Raw genomic sequence first — 16,686 nt, forward strand, 5'->3', positions numbered from 1 at the left:
TCTAAAGTTCTTTTTTGAAACTGAGTCGAGAACTGTGCGTGTGAATGTGCAAATTTCACCGATCAGCTGTTAGTTGCGCTACTTGGTAAAATTTACTATGATTTACAATGATTCGCGTATTCCGGTAACCTTATTGTCCTTGTGGGCGGGCATATTTACTGTGAAAAATGAAAAAGTTTCCTGTTAAAATTGACCTATCGACCTTTTTCCAAGACGAAAGGAAATTTGTCATAATTCTAGTGGATCCAGAGTGGAAAAGTGTGGAATATTTACAGCACCGCGTAGAAGAAATATTTGATGTACGACCGGTGCGTTTTCTGACAAATGATGGTTTATTCATACCTCCACAAGAGTCGGTAGAAGTTGTGGCATATACTGAGTCGCTTAAGTGATTAAATATACTTTATTTTCTTTATATTATATATAATATATATAACCCTTAGAGCTTACATACCCAAACATGCAATCGAGGAATCACACCGACGTTCCAAGCATTTTGCTATCCCCGAAATCAAAGAAAATAAAGATTTTGCTGTTACAGAAGAACGTTCAATTAAAAAAAGAAAATATTACACATTGGGTACAGAAGTACTCAATAGTTCTACTCCGAATCAGAAAAAGAGGTCAAGGCGTACACCAGTTACAGCCTCGAGTACCTTAACGTCTACAGCAATGCCATCAACAAATGATTCACAGGAAATAACGAGTACCAACGAACAAGACAGCGGGGTGAAAAGTCTGGGGGAGCAGGAATCAAAGCATTTGAAAAATCAACAAAACGCTGGCAGTGAGACGGCATCCGTTGACTCTGATCTTTCAGATAATCAAGGTACAACATGTGAGGGAATGGAACTTAATGCTATAACCAAAAAGAAACGTAAAAGACCAGGAAAGAAAAGTTGTTCACAGCAAACGATTTCGAAAGAAAAAACTGAACAATGTGGTAAATATGAAATGCCATATCCATGGATGGTTTTTATTTATTAATACAATTACTTATATTTTAAAAAATACTAATCGATTTTACGTTTGGGTACTTGACTATCCGGATAAAAATCCCGGCTCTAATTTTTATATATACCTTTTCCTTGTTGTTGTTGTAGCAGTGCTTCGCCCCACCTAACAGCCGCGACCGATCACAAATTGTCATCAATATCCTCTAACGGGAGTCCAAGGAAACTTGCTGTTTCAACAGGGGTGGACCATAATGAAAGGGGTGTTAGAGGCGTTGGTTCGACATTACAATTAAAGAGATGGTTGGTGTCATGTGGGGACACTTTGCAAGCGGGGCGTACATTTTGTATGTCGGGGTTGATTCTGGATAGGTAAGAGTTTAACCTGTTACAGTTTTCAGTACGAAGTTGAGCAAGAGTGACTCGCGTTTCCCTGGGGAGTATGCGTTCCTCTTCCACAAGTTTTGGGTACTTTTCTTTGAGTACTGGATTTACCGGGCAATTCCCGGCATAAAGGTCCGACGCCTGTTTGTGGAGTTCACCAAGGACCTGCTTGTGTTTTTTTTTTGCTTCATACGGCTAGGTTCTCAGGTGCCGTATTTCCTCAAAATGCTTACAGAGATGACTCCTTAAGCCCCTAGGCGGTGTTGGCTCATCAATCAGATGCCTGTATTTTGGCAGGCCTGTAGCTTCTTCCAGTGGGTAATTTTTAGGCTTGGCGACCATATGGGTGACGCGTAGCACGTAAACGGCTGGCTAATTGCTTTGTATGTAGTAATGAGCGTTTCTTTATCTTTTCCCCAGGTACTGCCAGCAAGGGATTTGAGGATTTTATCACGGCTCTGGATTTTCGGAACAATTCCGGCTGCGGGCTCACCAAAATGTAGATCCTGATCAAACGTCACACCCAAGATTTTGGGGTGTAGGACAGTCGGTAGCGTAGTGCCATCGACGTGGATGTTCAAAATGGTCGACATTTGGGACGTCCACGTTGTAAATAAGGTCGCGGAAGATTTAGTCGGTGATAATGAAAGATTTCGCGAGGCGAAAAAACTGAAGGGATCAGGGAGGTAGCCGTTTATTCTGTTGCAGAACTCATCGATCTGTGGGCCTGTGTCTGTGGCCGTTATTATGCAGTCATCGGCGTATGAAACGATTGTAACTCCTTCTGGTGGTGAAGGTAGCTTAGATATGTAGAAATTAAACAAAAGTGGGGATAGGACACCACCCTGTTGAACCCCCTGTTTAATTCTTCTTGGTTTTGATGTTTCGTTTCTAAATTGCACGGATGCGTGCCGACCACCCCTATAATTTGCGGTCCACCTTTTAAGACATGGGGGAAGGGTATACCCTTCCAGGTCTTGCAGTAGCGTGTCATGGTTGACTGTATCAAAAGCATTTGATAGGTCTAGCGCTACGAGTACTATTCTATGGTGGGGGTTTTGATTTAAACCGCAATTTATGCTGATGGCATTTAGCGCGGTGGTGGTGCTATGGAGTTTTCTGAAGCCATGCTGATGACAGGCTAGCTGCAAATTTGCTTGGAAGTAGGGGAGCAAAATTACTTCAAGCGTCTTTGCTACTGGCGATAGGAAAGATATCGGACGATACGACTCTCCTATGTTAGCTGGTTTCCCAGGCTTTAGTAACGGGACCACCTTGGTCATTTTCCATTTTTCGGGTATGACAAAGGTGGAAAGAGACAGGTTGAAGACATGTGCTAAGTATTTGAAACCCTCTTTCCCTAGGCTTTTAAGCATCAGCATGGTTATGCCGTCTGGGTCCACTGCTTTGGATGGTTTAACGTGACCAATGGCATCTTCAACCTCTCTGGCGGTGATGGTAATTGGTGACGCGCTGAACTTATGTTTATGTGCGTGTCTGTTGGCCCTCCGTCTATCTTTGTCGACCGTAGAATGCATTACATATTGACGGCAGAAAGCGCTCGCGCATTTTTTCGAATCCGACAACACTATCGTCGAAGGCGATAGAAACTTTGTCATTGTGCTTAGACGGATTCGATAGGGACTTTACGGTGGACCAAAGTTTACCCACACCGGCAGAGAGGTTACAACTTAGGTGCTCCTCCCATTTCGCCCGCTTGTGTTCATCCACAAGCAATCTGATGAGTTGGTTTATTTACCTTATTTGGGGGTCGCCTGGGTCGAGCTGTCTTATAAGGTCACGTTCTCTCGCTAAATTTGCGGCCTCCGCCGGGAAGTGGGGCCGAATTTCGGGAATTCTCCCGGCGGGAATGAAACATGCCGAGGCGGATTCAATGACCTTGCGGAAAGCACGCTCCCCTTGGCGGGCATCAGTCGGGATAGGGAGGGCAGCAAAGAGGTTGTCTGTAAAAGATTTGTATTCGTCCCACTTTCCTTTTTTAAAGTTTATGAAAGTGCGTTTTCTGTAACGATGAAGTCGGCGGTACGCTCGAACGAAATAAGTATAGGCAAGTGGTCGGATGCCAATGTTTCCATCGGCTGCCAGTTGACGCAGTTTACGAGTTCTGCGCTCACGATTGAGATATCCGGCGAACTGTGACAGCTTCCTGCCATACGTGTAGAGGCGTTTCCGTTTATTGTACAGAACGTCGTTTCTTCTATTTGATCCGCCAACATCTCACCCCTACTGTCCGCCCGCAAGTTTGAATGCCATAGATCGTGCAGGGCATTAAAGTCGCCTAAGATAATGCGATTGTTGCCAGTGAGTAAGGCGCTAATATTAGGGCGGTATCCACTGTGGCAACAGGTGGCAGGAGGGATGTAGATGTTTTCCTTGCAACTCGTTTGTTGGCAGTTTTTGTGTTGACTTTTAATTCCCATGAAGTAGTAAGCCGCTAGTATTATAATTGGTATACCTAGGCAAAGGCAATCTTGGGTAATAGCCCGCTGAGGAGTTAAGCGGCATTTCCATGACACATGCGCTTAAGAGGGATTCAAGAGGTTGTTAAGCGTAATACAAAGCTTTATAGCTTCACAGCTTCTTTAATCGGATGTCAACCTCACTAACTCGAAGGGAATGTTGTTTTTAATGTGAATGCATCAATGTTGTTGTTGTTATAGCGATAAGGACACACCCCGAAGGCCTTGGGGAGTGTTATCGATGTTGATGGCCCTTTGCCGGATGCAGATCCGGTACGTTCCGGTACCAAGCCCGATCATCTCGGGAACGATTTGTTATGACCACATGCGACCTTCTAGGCCATACCGCCCTCCCACCCTCTACGTCCATGATGAGCTCGGGGTCGCCAGAGCCTCGGCTGTTATTGAAACAGGATTCGCCACGGATAGCTGAGGTTGACAATTGGGCTTGGAGAAGCTATATATTGCGCTGGCAACCTGAAAGGGTTGCGCTACACAACCCCTTGAATCTATTTATTTGGTATTTTAGTCGCCTCTTACGATAGGCCTACCTGCCGCGGATATATTCTAACCCCCTAACCCTGGCTAGCTTGGCTGTGTCGGTAAGGTATAAAGTAATGTGTTATATTTTTGCGTTGATGGCGCGAATGTACGTATGTAAAGATGGCGTTGATGTTTTCGATTATGCGATATTTTATAAGGTTGATTGGTTTGGGACTGTGTAGGTTGGTTGAGTGTTCGTTTTGGAAGGCCGAGCATTCAAAGAGCAGGTGGGTAACCGTAAGTTGAGTGTTGCAATGTAAACAATTGCTACTGATTTGGTTGTTTAGTAGATGTGAATGTTCGGAAACTCCTTTGTATTGTCAAATTGTATTAATTTTTGGACTTGGTCTCATCCTTTCTCAGCGAAATCTGATTTCGCTTTCTTTGATTCTTGTATTTGTTGGTAAATTTCTGTGTGTCCCGTTTCAAGTGGTGAAGTTAATTGTGAGAATTTTTTTCACCAATTTTCTTGTCGCGATGTTTACATTCCCTTTTATCAATCGGTTCAAAAAAAAAAAAACGAATTAATTATACACTGCATTACTTACTTACTTAATTGGCGCTTAAGCGTTTAAACGGCGCGCCAGTCGCTCCATCTCTCTGCCAACCAGCGCCAATTGGTCACACCAAGGGAGTTTAAATCGTTCTCCACCTGGTCCTTCCAACGGTGTGGGGCCTCCCTCTACCTGTGCTTCGATAGGCGGATTCCGATAGAAACACTTTCTTGGCCATCTTTCAATCGCATAACATGGCCTAGCCAGCGCAGCCGCTGCGTTTTAATTTGCTGGACTATGTTGATGTCTTCGTATAGCTCGTACAGCTCATCGTTAAATCTTCTTCGGTACTCGACATCGCCAACGCGTAGAGGTCCATAAATCTTTCAAAGAACGTTTCTCTCGAACACTCCCAGAGCCGCTTCATCTGATGTTGTCATGGTCCATGCTTCTGCACCATATAGCAGGACGGGTACGATAAGTGACTTGTAGAGCATGATTTTCGTTTGCCGAGAGAGGACTTTACTTGTCAGTTGCCTACCTAGTCCAAAGTAGCATTTCTTGGCAAGATTGATTCTTCGCTTGATTTCAGTGCTGATGTTGTTGCTAGTGTTGATGCTGGTTCCCAAATAAACGAAGTCTTTTACTATTTCGAAATTATGGCTGCCAACAGTAGCATGGTTGCCAAGGCGCGTATGCGCTGACTCTTTGCTCGATGACAGCAGGTACTTCGTTTTGTCCTCATTAACCATCAAACCCATCTTTACCGCTCCTTTTTCCAGTTTGGAGTAAGTAGAACTAACGACGCGGGTGTTTAGGTCGATGATATCAATATCATCATATGCCACATGCCAGTAATTGCACGCTTTTATAGAATATTGCTCCAGAGCGGTTAAGTTCTGCAACTAGTATAATTTTCTCCAGCATCAAATTAAAGAAATCGCCCGACCTGTCTGAAACCTCGTTTAGTTTCGAACGGCTCGGAGAGGTCCTTCCCAAATCTGACTGAGCTGGTGGTGTAGCTCAACGTAATTTTGCACATCCAGATAAGTTTTGCAGGGAAACCAAATTCAGACATAGCGGCATATAGGCAGCTCCTTTTCGTGCTGTCGAAGGCGGCTTTAAAATCGACGAAGAAGTGATGTGTGTCGATTCTTTTTTCGCGGGGTTTTTCCAAGATTTGGCGCATTGTGAAAATCTGGTCGATGGTAGATTTACCAGGTCTGAATCCGCACTGATAAGGTCCAGTCAGCCGGTTCACGGTGGGCTGATTGTAAATGCAAAACACAAATGGAGCCATCTAGGGATCAACAATTAATTCTTTATGCTATTAAACCTTTTATTTTTTTTTTGCAGTTTATTCCATGACAATAGGACGACCCGGCGAAGTACCGTCTTCCACTCTACTTAGCACTTCGAAATCAATGGATACCGATTCTCATATTTATTTTGATGATTCCACCATCGTTGCAACTGCAAACTCTATAAAAGCAAGCAAGCGCACGAAAGCTAAGCCTATTCAAGAACAAACAAAGCCAAGAATAATTTTTAAATGTAAATTGAATGAAAAAGACATTGGCAAGCCATTGATATTTCCCTTAAAAGTAGTGAATAAAAATAAAAAATCCCGTAAGCCCCTCATCGATATAAAAGAAAATATACTTTTGCCGCCTGCACATATTGAAAACATAATTAAAGAAAAAGCTAAACAAGATTTGAATAAAGAATTGGACAATAATATCGCCGCTGTAAATAGTTTGATCAATTTAGAAAGTGAAGGAAAAGAATGCTTGGAAAACGTAAATTCTATGGAAACAGAAAACACTCAGACGGAATTCACCAAAAATGAAATTAAAAATAATACTGAAATTTCAAATGATCACACGAATTTTGAGAAGTTGTGTGAAAATACGACGAACGTGTCGCCGAACATCACTTTGCGCTTAGAAGATTCATCAATACGTGATAATGAAAGTAAAGATATTGAAAATGTTACACCTGGAGAGAATAATAAGAATATTACCAATTCGAAAGATGAAAAAACAGCAAATGCTAATAATGATGGGGTTACTGTTGAAAATTCTAAATCCACTAAAGAAACAGAAAATGCTAATATAACCAACACCGAGTCTTCAAGAGATGACTGCTCTTTAAATATAACGCAAAAAGAAAATTCAATTCAATCAAAAAACAAAAAACTTGGCAATAAAAAGAATTCAACGGATGATTTGGAGAGTTCATCATCAACAATCGATGAGAGTTGTGTTATAGATTTGGATGATGATGATGATGATGATGAGGAAGATGTCATTGATTTAAGTGATGCTGATGAGAATCCAAACGAAGAAAGCGCGGCCATGAATCGAAGTAAAAACCTATCGGGTACTTTGAACAAAAGCATCACAAAAATGAGCATCAAGGAAATGTTCCCGTTCTGTACACCGCTTGATGGTACACCAAAAGTTGGGGATGTTGTCGTATTTAAGGTTCGTGTGCGGTTGTTTAAATTTCTTAATTTGATGAAAATAAATTTTTCTTACAGTTTAATCGTAAAGCTCTGGGAGATAAATTGGATGTGTCTGAGTTTATAGCAGGCAAATGTGAACACGTTAATCGGCGCACCAAAGTCTTAAAGCTGGCTATAATTGGTAAACAGTTTTTTTTTATTTTTTTAAATAATCAGCTAAATTAATTCTAAATTAGGGCTGGTACTATCCGCATATTCGAATATCCGGATATCCATACGGATATGCGTTGACACGGATAAAATCCGGACGGCATGGATATCGGGTTAATCATGGTTCGTGAAACTATCCGGATATCCGGATTTATGAAGATCCTGTTAATAACCGTATTTTTCAATATCCAGTGAAAGCAACAAATTGATTTAACATATACATATGTACATACATATGTGTATTTAACATTAATAACAAAAATAATTGTTGATGGTTGTAAAATTGTAGCTTTTTAATTTATTTAATTTTTGACGTTAATTTTATAATCTACAAACATATTTTGTGAATAATTTTTCGATGTTTGCTTCGTTCAATTCTGATATGCAGATATTCAACTTTTATATTCCAGTATCCGGACATACGGATATCCGGATTTCCGTTTACATATCCGGATAACCGAACAGCGGATTTCCCATTTATGAATCCGGATATCCGGATAGCCGGATTTATTGCTTAGCTATCCCGTTATTCGAATATCCGGTTATCCGGATAGTTGAAAAATCCGGATGCAGTTCACAGCCGTATTCTAAATATATCTCGCAATTTTATTCTCGTGAATTTTTTTCCGAGGAAAATTTCCACTAATTCTTTTCACTTTGGGAGAACAATAATTAGGAATATAGGAATTTTGAATTTTCGAAGTTGGTTGTTTTGGCAAATCGCATTTTGTTGCGCATTTTGTTTGGTTTAAGAAACTAAAAAGTTTAATTGTTGTGACGAATGTATTAAAATTTGAGAATAAAATATACAACAATGCACAGTATTGCTTTGCAAATGGTATTGGACGAAATGAGTAATGCATTGGTGCCACAGCAACAACAACAGAGTAGGGTAAGAAGACTGCGCAATAACAGGAATTTTCTGGCGGCCATGTCGAGCCCAACTGCTCTTTCGTCATACGCCAAATCTCTTTAAACCTTTTGCAAAAATCCTTGCGAAATTTCTGGATGGTTATTTATATACTTTTCGACTGAAAATAAAAAGTATTATGATAGAATATGAATGTATTTTAGCACAAATGTTTACAAATAACTATTTTTTGGTAAAAGAAAAATGTAATTTAACTATTTTGTACGTTCCTTTTAACAAGTGCAAAAAAAATCCTTCACAATGGCAGAGAAATCTCCCTCTCAATCACGTTCATAGTACCTACTTTTGTCCCTTAACCGGTTTTTCCTTTTTCGGACATTGTTCAGAATACCGAAGAGGAAAGAGAGAAGTGAAAAAACTCACAAGGATTTTTTATTTAAAATACGAGGAATGGGTCAATTATAATTACCTTGTATATACAGACTTATCTTAAGCTTTATTCGCAAATGCACTAAGAAAGTTTAAAATTTTGCATGAGAGCAAAAAATGTTTTAGTTTCAGATGCTTTTTCAAAGTGGCGAAACTCCGTTATTGGTTCCAAAACTTACAAAAATCTATGATGCATTTTAATATATCGCCCACTAACTACAAGAGTCATAACTTAAAATTTTTCAAACTCGGTTTTTTTCCATAAACCAATTCACAGTACACATCTCTAACTGCCCCTTAAATTTCGTTGTCATTATTTTCTTCTTTAACTGGAAAATTACCGTTATGCCAGTTTTGGTGTTTTATTGCATCACTTGCATAGTGTACAAGTACAAGTGTGTTGACTTATCTGTCAAGCATTCTGACAGGCACTCGCTGGATTCGGCAGACCGAAAATGACAGCGAATTCAAAATGGATACCATTACCGAATGCGCCGAATGATTGAAAAATTTAAAAAGTCGAGACGATAAAAATATTGTCGTTGAGACCAAAAATGCGACTCTAGACCTGAGATTTCCATCAGGTGAGCGAGGCTGTTTGTAGTTTTGACGTTTATCGCTTAGTGAACACACTTGTATAGGTACACTATGATCACTTGCGCTGTATCAACTAAAGCTTGAAACACAATGCCCTGACGCCGCGAAATAAACGCGACGAACATCGCGTTGTCAAAAATAGAATCCCCATAATTACATGAAGGTGAACACAATGAACGCCAAGAGCGAAATTTACGCGACGTCATTTTGCGACGATAGATTTATTTCTATCGTCGCCGCCGGGCGATGACGACAAACATCCCAAGGGTTGCTGCTGTTCAATTTTTTAAGTATAAAAAAAAGAAAGCATAATATCCAAAAACCAAATTTTTTTCTTTACATATAATTTTTAATTTTTAGTTTAATTTCTTAACATATTTGTTTTGTTTTGTTAATTTCTTAACATTTTCTTAACATTTTTGTTTTGTTTTGTTAATTTCTTAACATTTTGGGCGTGTTTTAGCAGTCAAGTGCTAAAGCAGAGAATCAAAATAGTTTTAATTGTTTTCATCTTTATTTCTAAATAATGGCCACTCTGAATAAACAGCGTCAATTTCGCCCGGAATTGTATTTTAAGTAGACGAAATGTCTGGGCGTAATTTGAAAAATGTCATCGCCCGACGCGGCGTATATCGTCGTCGCTCGGCATTGTGTTTCAAGCATAATGAGTACTATTTTTAGTTGTGTCAATGTGCTTAAGAACAAGTGAACAGTTTGTTTACGCATAAAGCGTATTATTTTAAATTCTGACTATCTTGTTGCAAAAAAGTTTTAACTTTGTTGTTTATTAATTAAAATTGTGTCTTTTTATACGTAGAGTAAGTAAATTTGCTTGTATTATTGTGAAATGTGCCTTTTTTGATGAAATAATTGTGCTATAAAATTGTCATAAATAGTCATAATTCAAAATTGCTATATATTTTGTCCGTAAACAAATAATTACAACAAAATTTCGTCAATTCATTTTATAATGAAGGTCTCCTTCTTTGTAAAACTGGTTTTCAGTATAACATTACAGACGTTTTCACATAAACGGTTTTTCTTCTCTCCTGAACATTTACATTTTTCAAGTTGTGACTCTTTTGTAGTTAGTGTGCGTTATCTTACCAATTATATCTTGAATTAAGCTAACGATATATTCATTAATTTTTCATTTCATATTGTTTATTTATTTCCAGATGCACGTTCCGAAAACAACATCATTCCGCATCAATATGCATACAATTTAGATGAATCACTCAACACTGATAAATATATGAATATTAAGGTTTCCGAATTGATCGATCCTAAGGTGTTGGAAACTTAGCGAATAGATACATTTATAAAATGTTCGTAATGGAAAATAACGAATATTTGTGACGTTCCAAGCGTGATCTACACCTTTTCCAATTTAAGTTCAGAAAATTACAATTCAAGTTCAGAAAATTACAATTCAAGTGCAGAATTTCCAATTTAAATTCAGAAATTTACAATTCAAGTTCAGAAATTTACAATTGAAGTTCAGAATTTTCAATTCAAGTTCAGAAAATTACAATTCAAGTTCAGAAATTCCAATTTACATTCAGAAATTTACAATTCAAATACAGAAAATTACAATTCAAGTTCAGAAATTCCAATTTAAATTCAGAAATTTCCAATTCAAGTTCAAAAATTTCCAATTCAAGTTCAGAAAATTTGTCGGGTATTTTTTTTTCATCCAATGGATATAAATGTATGTAAGATGGTATGTATGAAGGAAGCATTGACATCTTAACTCGTTTAAATTAATTTTGTGGGATAGCGAAGAAAAAACTCTCGCTCATAAGAAGCAATTGCAATGCCATCCAGCTATATCCTTAGCGTCACAACCATTGATCTGCACTGAGTATGACAGCAGTGATGACGAAGATATGACCGACCACTTAAACAGTCAACGGAGCGTCCACACTCCCAGAAGTAACGTATAGGCACTGTCTGCATAGATCTTGGCGCCATATGTCATAATATCTCAACTTATCCGCCATCATCATCATTCATCATGAATTGGCACTTAATCGCGATTTTGGCAGTTTCGTAACAAATCATTCCAGCTAAATTTCTGAACTTGAATTATAAATTTCTGAATTTATATTGGACATTCTGAACTTGAATTGTAACTTTCTGAGCTTGAATTGCAATTTTCTAAACTTGAATTGTAAATTTCTGAACTTAAACTAGAAAAGGTGTAGATACGGCTAGAAATTTAACACGCAAATGCAGCAACAATGTGGACCATATGGATCAATTTGTTGTTGCATTTACATGTTACATTTTTATCGGTATCTGGGTAACTGTTCATTGAAACGCAAGGTATTAATATTATACAGTTATTCAATTAAGTGTTAAAGAATGTTATCGAGCACATCTTTTTTTTTTAAATACATAACTCAAAACGCGCTTAAAGCAAAAAATATAAGGGCCTAGTTCATACAAGCGTACATATATCAAATACACTAGGATCGCCTCATAGCTAACATGGTATTGATTTCCCAAATGATAATACGCGTACGATCAATGATTTCGCGCAATTGACGATTTTTTAAACGAACCGTCTCAATTAATTCTTGGTTTTCTTGCAAGGCTTTTCGATATTCATCGCATTGTGTAGGCTCATTGCGATGATCGAGTTGCTCTTCTTTATACGTTATTAAGCTCTCGACATTTGTATAATCCATGCCATGCGGATATCCGTCATTACATTTTTCATATATAATGCGTACACGCTTGAATAATAATCGAATAGTGCGAAAGTACTCCTGCACTTTCTTTTCTGTGTTGTTATCTCGATTGGCTGTTGGTTGTATAATTTTCAGCGCAGTGAATATCTCTTGAAAACGTGATGTTATATCTTGTACAGTTTCCTGGCCTAGACGCGATAGCGCTACAATATTGATCTCTTTATGTGGATTTGGTTGCGATATAGCTAACATATTTCCACTGGTTGAAGATGTGGCTGTCTGTGGTGTAGCATGTTGCTGTTGCGAATGCATCATTCCTGTTATATTTGTCTGTGGCATCTGCACTTGTTGTTGTGGCTGCTGTTGCTGAGCACCCATTGCCATTTGTTGTTGTTGTGGGTGTAACATTATATTTCCGGTGGGCCCACTGTTGATTCCAGGTCCACCAACGCCCATCATACCTGAACCTACCGGGGCACTGCCGCCACCACCCTGAACCATTTGAACATGTTGCTGTTGCGGAATGTTCATAAGACTTCCAGGGCCGCCCATTCCTATACCACTAGGCAGCTGTTGGGCGTGATATCCACCCATCGGCATCATACCACCACTACCAACACCAACTTGCCCAGCAGTTCCACCACCTACAATTGCATTTTGTCCCATTTGATTCATAGTACTCATCATTTGCGGTGACTGTTGTTGCTGCTGCGGATTGAACTGGCCCCGATGGCCTATTGGGCTATTGTAGCCACTAGGATATTGTCCTGACATTCTTACGTTCTGTAGTACTTTATTTAAATTTGCCAAATCAGTGCTTACGGTAAAGATGGCTCCCTTTCTAAGCTAAGCTTTCTAACTAACCGATAAACGTCAAAATTAAAAACAGCCTATTTCGCCTGATCAAGGACCCATTGTAAATTGATGGACTAATGTCAAAATCCTACGTATTAAATGATATTAAAAAAGTACAAATCAGCTGTCACCGTGCTGCCACCTTGCATAGTTCCGCCGTGCAGCTGATCTCAGGTCTAGAGTTGCATTTTTGGTTGCAAAGAACCGCGATCCAGGGGCCCTATTCGCTAACTGTGAGTTTTAAGGTGTACACAAGAAATTGTGTAAACTTTGAAATTCTGGTTCAGTAAAGCAAAACTTTGAACACAAAAACTCACTGATAAAAACTTCGCGAGTTTTCTTGGCAGCCAGTGTACACTTTTATGACATTAAAAACTCATATGCACTGTTGTAGAATGACATTTTTGTTTTCATGGCGTTTGATGAATATTTTCTCACTGACATACGACTTTCACATTCAGCGCTCATTCAGCAAAACAATGTGCACAATAATTTACAGAATCGCATGAAAATTTAAAGTGTAAATTGTGTGTACAAATGAGTTTTCAATGAGTGTACATTTTTCAGTTTTTCACAGTTAGAGAATTGACCCCCAGATACCGACAAAGAAAGTAAATTAACAGAGGGCGCATTGTAAAATTGTTCATTCAACACAAAGTGGAACGACTGCGAAATGAATTCACCTTACGTTTTGCACCTGCTTCGTTTTCACCAGATGGATACTAAAAGTCACAAGCCTGGGCATTCGCGCAATTTTAGTGATGTAAATTGCACTGAGCTGATGACGGTAGCGCTGGTAGTCCAGCTTTTGAATCAGAGATAGAATTGATGACCCATTTAATTATGGCTTGGCTATTATTGGTTGTGATTTTGAACCAAATAAATGCTGCGGTCATAACAACCGGAGTAATTTTTGAGTTTTCTATTTTCTGCTCAAATTTTGATCTCTCTGTAACAGCGCTGCACTGCAGCTCGAACACACCCTATATCGAGCAAATAAGAAACAAACAGACAAATTCGCTTTTTTTTTACAAATCCCTGGTTGAGACTTTCATTTGTTGATTTAACTTAAGCTGTTATGCTACTATTTTTCAGACAGCTTATTTTCAAATAGGTCATTTTTCCAAAGGCAAAATAAATTACAGAGTTAGACAGCCTTAAAAAATCAGCTATGTTGAGGCGGACAGCATAGCAAAACATATGGTGAATTCCTTTCATAGCAGTTCTACAAATTCCACGAAGTTCCACAGGTCTACAATGCACCATCTTATAATTTTTAAAATCTTTGTTATTACTCTTAAATCTCAATACGCATTATACTCAGATGAAACTGAAATATGTGTTAATGTTTCGCCTCTACACTACCTCTATGTATAAGCTCTACAAATGGTGTGTGTCCACTATTCACGGCAACCGATTCACCTATAGGTTATACACTATGGCCAAAGAGAATAGATATAATAAGAGCCGTCACTCGTTATTTTTTAGGCATTTACTCGATGTAAACTTTGGGGTAGTCGCTATTTTTTTTGGGCGAGATGTTTATAAATGTCTTCTATATATTTTCATGGGGTATTTGTGTTTATTTTTCCGACTGTATTTAATTAATTATTTAATTCTCTTTCCAAAAATCACGTTTGCATAAAGGGACAGCACCGCATATATATTTGGGAGGCAATTCAAAAATGTCCCTCCTAGAAAATATGCGGCATCAATTTTTTGATTCCAGCGAGTTAAAATAAATAAATAAATGTAAGGCGCGATAACCTCCGAAGAGATCTAAGGCCGAGCTTCTCTTCCAATTTGCGTCGTGCTCCTCTTGATTTTCCCTACAAATTGGCCGGACGGGACCTACATGTTTTATGCCGACTCCGAACGGCATCTGCAAAGCAGATGAGTTTTCACTGAGAGCTTTTCATGGCAGAAATACACCCGGAGTGCTTGCCAAACACTGCCGAGGGGCGACCCCGCTTAGAAAAATTTTCTTCTAATTGAAAAATCTTATTTCTAAAATTTTGATGTTGCTTTGCCCGGGAGTTGAACCCAGGGTATACGGTGTGATAGGCGGAGCACGCTACCCATCACACCACGGTGGCCGCCAAGCGAGTTACTCGCCACAAAATAATGAGTGATAGCTCTTATTATATCTACTCTCTTTGCTATGGCCAACAGAGGTGTGTGTCTCCGCTTTTCGGTACAACATATTCTGTAGCTAGTTATTTAACCACTGCCGCTAGATGGGTCTCCTAAACATTATCTATGTGAGGATAACTGTTCTTTTACCCGCAAACGTTAACGTATATACGTGTAAAAAAACACCTCGTTCTATGTAGGTCCGGCACACAGGGCCAATTAATGGTGACTTATAAACATAAACCCGTAACCAGATAAAACAGGTGATCGAACCTACCTTATGGAAATAAATTTAATCGATTAATGGTGCCATACCATAACGCTAACGCCATAACCATACCATAGCCAAACAATTGGTTTCGCCATACCCATAACCTAAAAATATTTGAGTTGGTTAATTTAATAACCTTTTGTAGATTTTATTCATTGTTTTTGATACGTTATGACTAAGAGACTTATTTTTCTGGAATATGTTTGTAATTTTTTGCGTTTTCTTCAGTTTTATGAAATTTTCACGATTCTTAGGTTAAGGCACCATAAATCGATCACATTGGAGATGGTTATGGATATGGGTCTGGTTACGACTATGGCGTTAGGATTAAGGAAGTTTAATTAGCCCTTAAGATTGTTAACAACGATGTTGCAAGAGCATCGATATTTTTATTTTGTCGATATTTAAGGAAATCAATGACTAATTATCAAAATCGATACATAGTTTGCGTCAACAACTACAGCTGGAAACAAAGCTGTGGCAAAACCAATATAAATGAAAAATATATACCTCAATATAATAAGGATACGCAAGCATGGATCAACTGCCCGACGATCATTTTCGTTACATTTATAGCTCTTCTTTGCATGAGCAAGTGCAAATTAAAGTGTAAGTCGTTAGCACAACACAAAGTAATTTTATATCGTAATAATTTTCCTATTATAGAGGAACATTAGAAGGCAAAAAACGTCAACCAGACTATGAAAAGTTACTCGAAGATCCCATTCTACGCTTTTCTGGTCTCTACTCTGAAGAATGTCCTCCATTTCAAGTACGTTTGCAAGTTTTCAACAAAAATCGACCATACTGCTTGCCAGTTACGACATCATATAAAGCCTTTACCAAACGTTGGAGTTGGAATGAATGGGTTACATTACCTTTACAATTTTCCGACTTACCGCGAACTGCTATGTTAGCGCTAACCATACTTGACTGTGCTGGGCCTGGTAAAACGACTGTAGTAGGTGGTACATCAATATCTTTATTTGGCAAGAATGGATTATTCCGTCAGGGTATGTTCGATTTACGTGTTTGGTTAGATATTGAAGGAGATGGTAGTTATCCATCCAAAACGCCTGGCAAAGGAAAAGAGTCATCTAAATCACAAATGCAACGTTTGGGAAAACTTGCAAAGAAGCATCGAAATGGTCAAATGCATAAATTGGATTGGTTGGATCGATTGACATTCCGTGAAATCGAAGTTATAAATGAGCGTGAAAAACGTATGTCCGACTATATGTATCTAATGATTGAGTTTCCAACTGCAACGTTTCAGGAATATTATAATGTAAGTTAAAGTAGA

The 16,686-nt window shown here is 38.8% G+C and overlaps 3 protein-coding genes across 5 annotated transcripts in view; 2 read left to right on the forward strand and 1 right to left on the reverse strand.

Annotated features, from left to right (window-relative positions):
• Positions 1-106: 106 nt before the first annotated feature.
• Positions 107-11,884, forward strand: coil (coilin). Its single transcript, XM_067774404.1, has 5 exons — positions 107-388; positions 444-943; positions 6,211-7,340; positions 7,397-7,502; positions 10,607-11,884. Exons 1-5 carry the CDS (start codon positions 168-170, stop codon positions 10,732-10,734), a joined length of 2,085 nt encoding a protein of 694 aa, XP_067630505.1. The 5' UTR covers positions 107-167; the 3' UTR covers positions 10,735-11,884.
• LOC137244824 (mediator of RNA polymerase II transcription subunit 30-like) lies at positions 7,712-13,091 on the reverse strand. The gene has a single exon (XM_067774405.1). The coding sequence runs from the start codon at positions 12,896-12,898 to the stop codon at positions 11,900-11,902; it is 999 nt and encodes a 332-aa protein (XP_067630506.1). The 5' UTR covers positions 12,899-13,091; the 3' UTR covers positions 7,712-11,899.
• Positions 13,092-15,834: 2,743 nt separating this feature from the next.
• Pi3K59F (phosphatidylinositol 3-kinase 59F) overlaps positions 15,835-16,686 on the forward strand; it is an 87,354-nt gene continuing 86,502 nt past the window's right edge. For all 3 annotated transcript variants that reach the window (XM_067774407.1, XM_067774406.1, XM_067774408.1), the window contains exons 1-2: positions 15,835-15,992; positions 16,050-16,671. In XM_067774407.1, the coding sequence (XP_067630508.1) occupies positions 15,919-15,992; positions 16,050-16,671 (696 nt within the window). In that variant the 5' untranslated portion in view covers positions 15,835-15,918. The remainder of the gene's footprint in view (positions 15,993-16,049; positions 16,672-16,686) is intronic.

Source organism: Eurosta solidaginis, chromosome 3 (genome assembly GCF_040869045.1).
Source record: "Eurosta solidaginis isolate ZX-2024a chromosome 3, ASM4086904v1, whole genome shotgun sequence".
Lineage (NCBI taxonomy): Eukaryota > Metazoa > Arthropoda > Insecta > Diptera > Tephritidae > Eurosta > Eurosta solidaginis.

Bases quoted from the DNA above. Each gene is read 5' to 3' on its own strand.
- LOC137244824 (XM_067774405.1), bottom strand. From the start codon at position 12,898: ATGTCAGGACAATATCCTAGTGGCTACAATAGCCCAATAGGCCATCGG.
- coil (XM_067774404.1), top strand. From the start codon at position 168: ATGAAAAAGTTTCCTGTTAAAATTGACCTATCGACCTTTTTCCAAGAC. The intron at 944-6,210 runs GTAAATATGAAA...TTTTTTTTGCAG, and splicing joins AGAAAAAACTGAACAATGTG to TTTATTCCATGACAATAGGA. The intron at 7,503-10,606 runs GTAAACAGTTTT...ATTTATTTCCAG, and splicing joins CTTAAAGCTGGCTATAATTG to ATGCACGTTCCGAAAACAAC.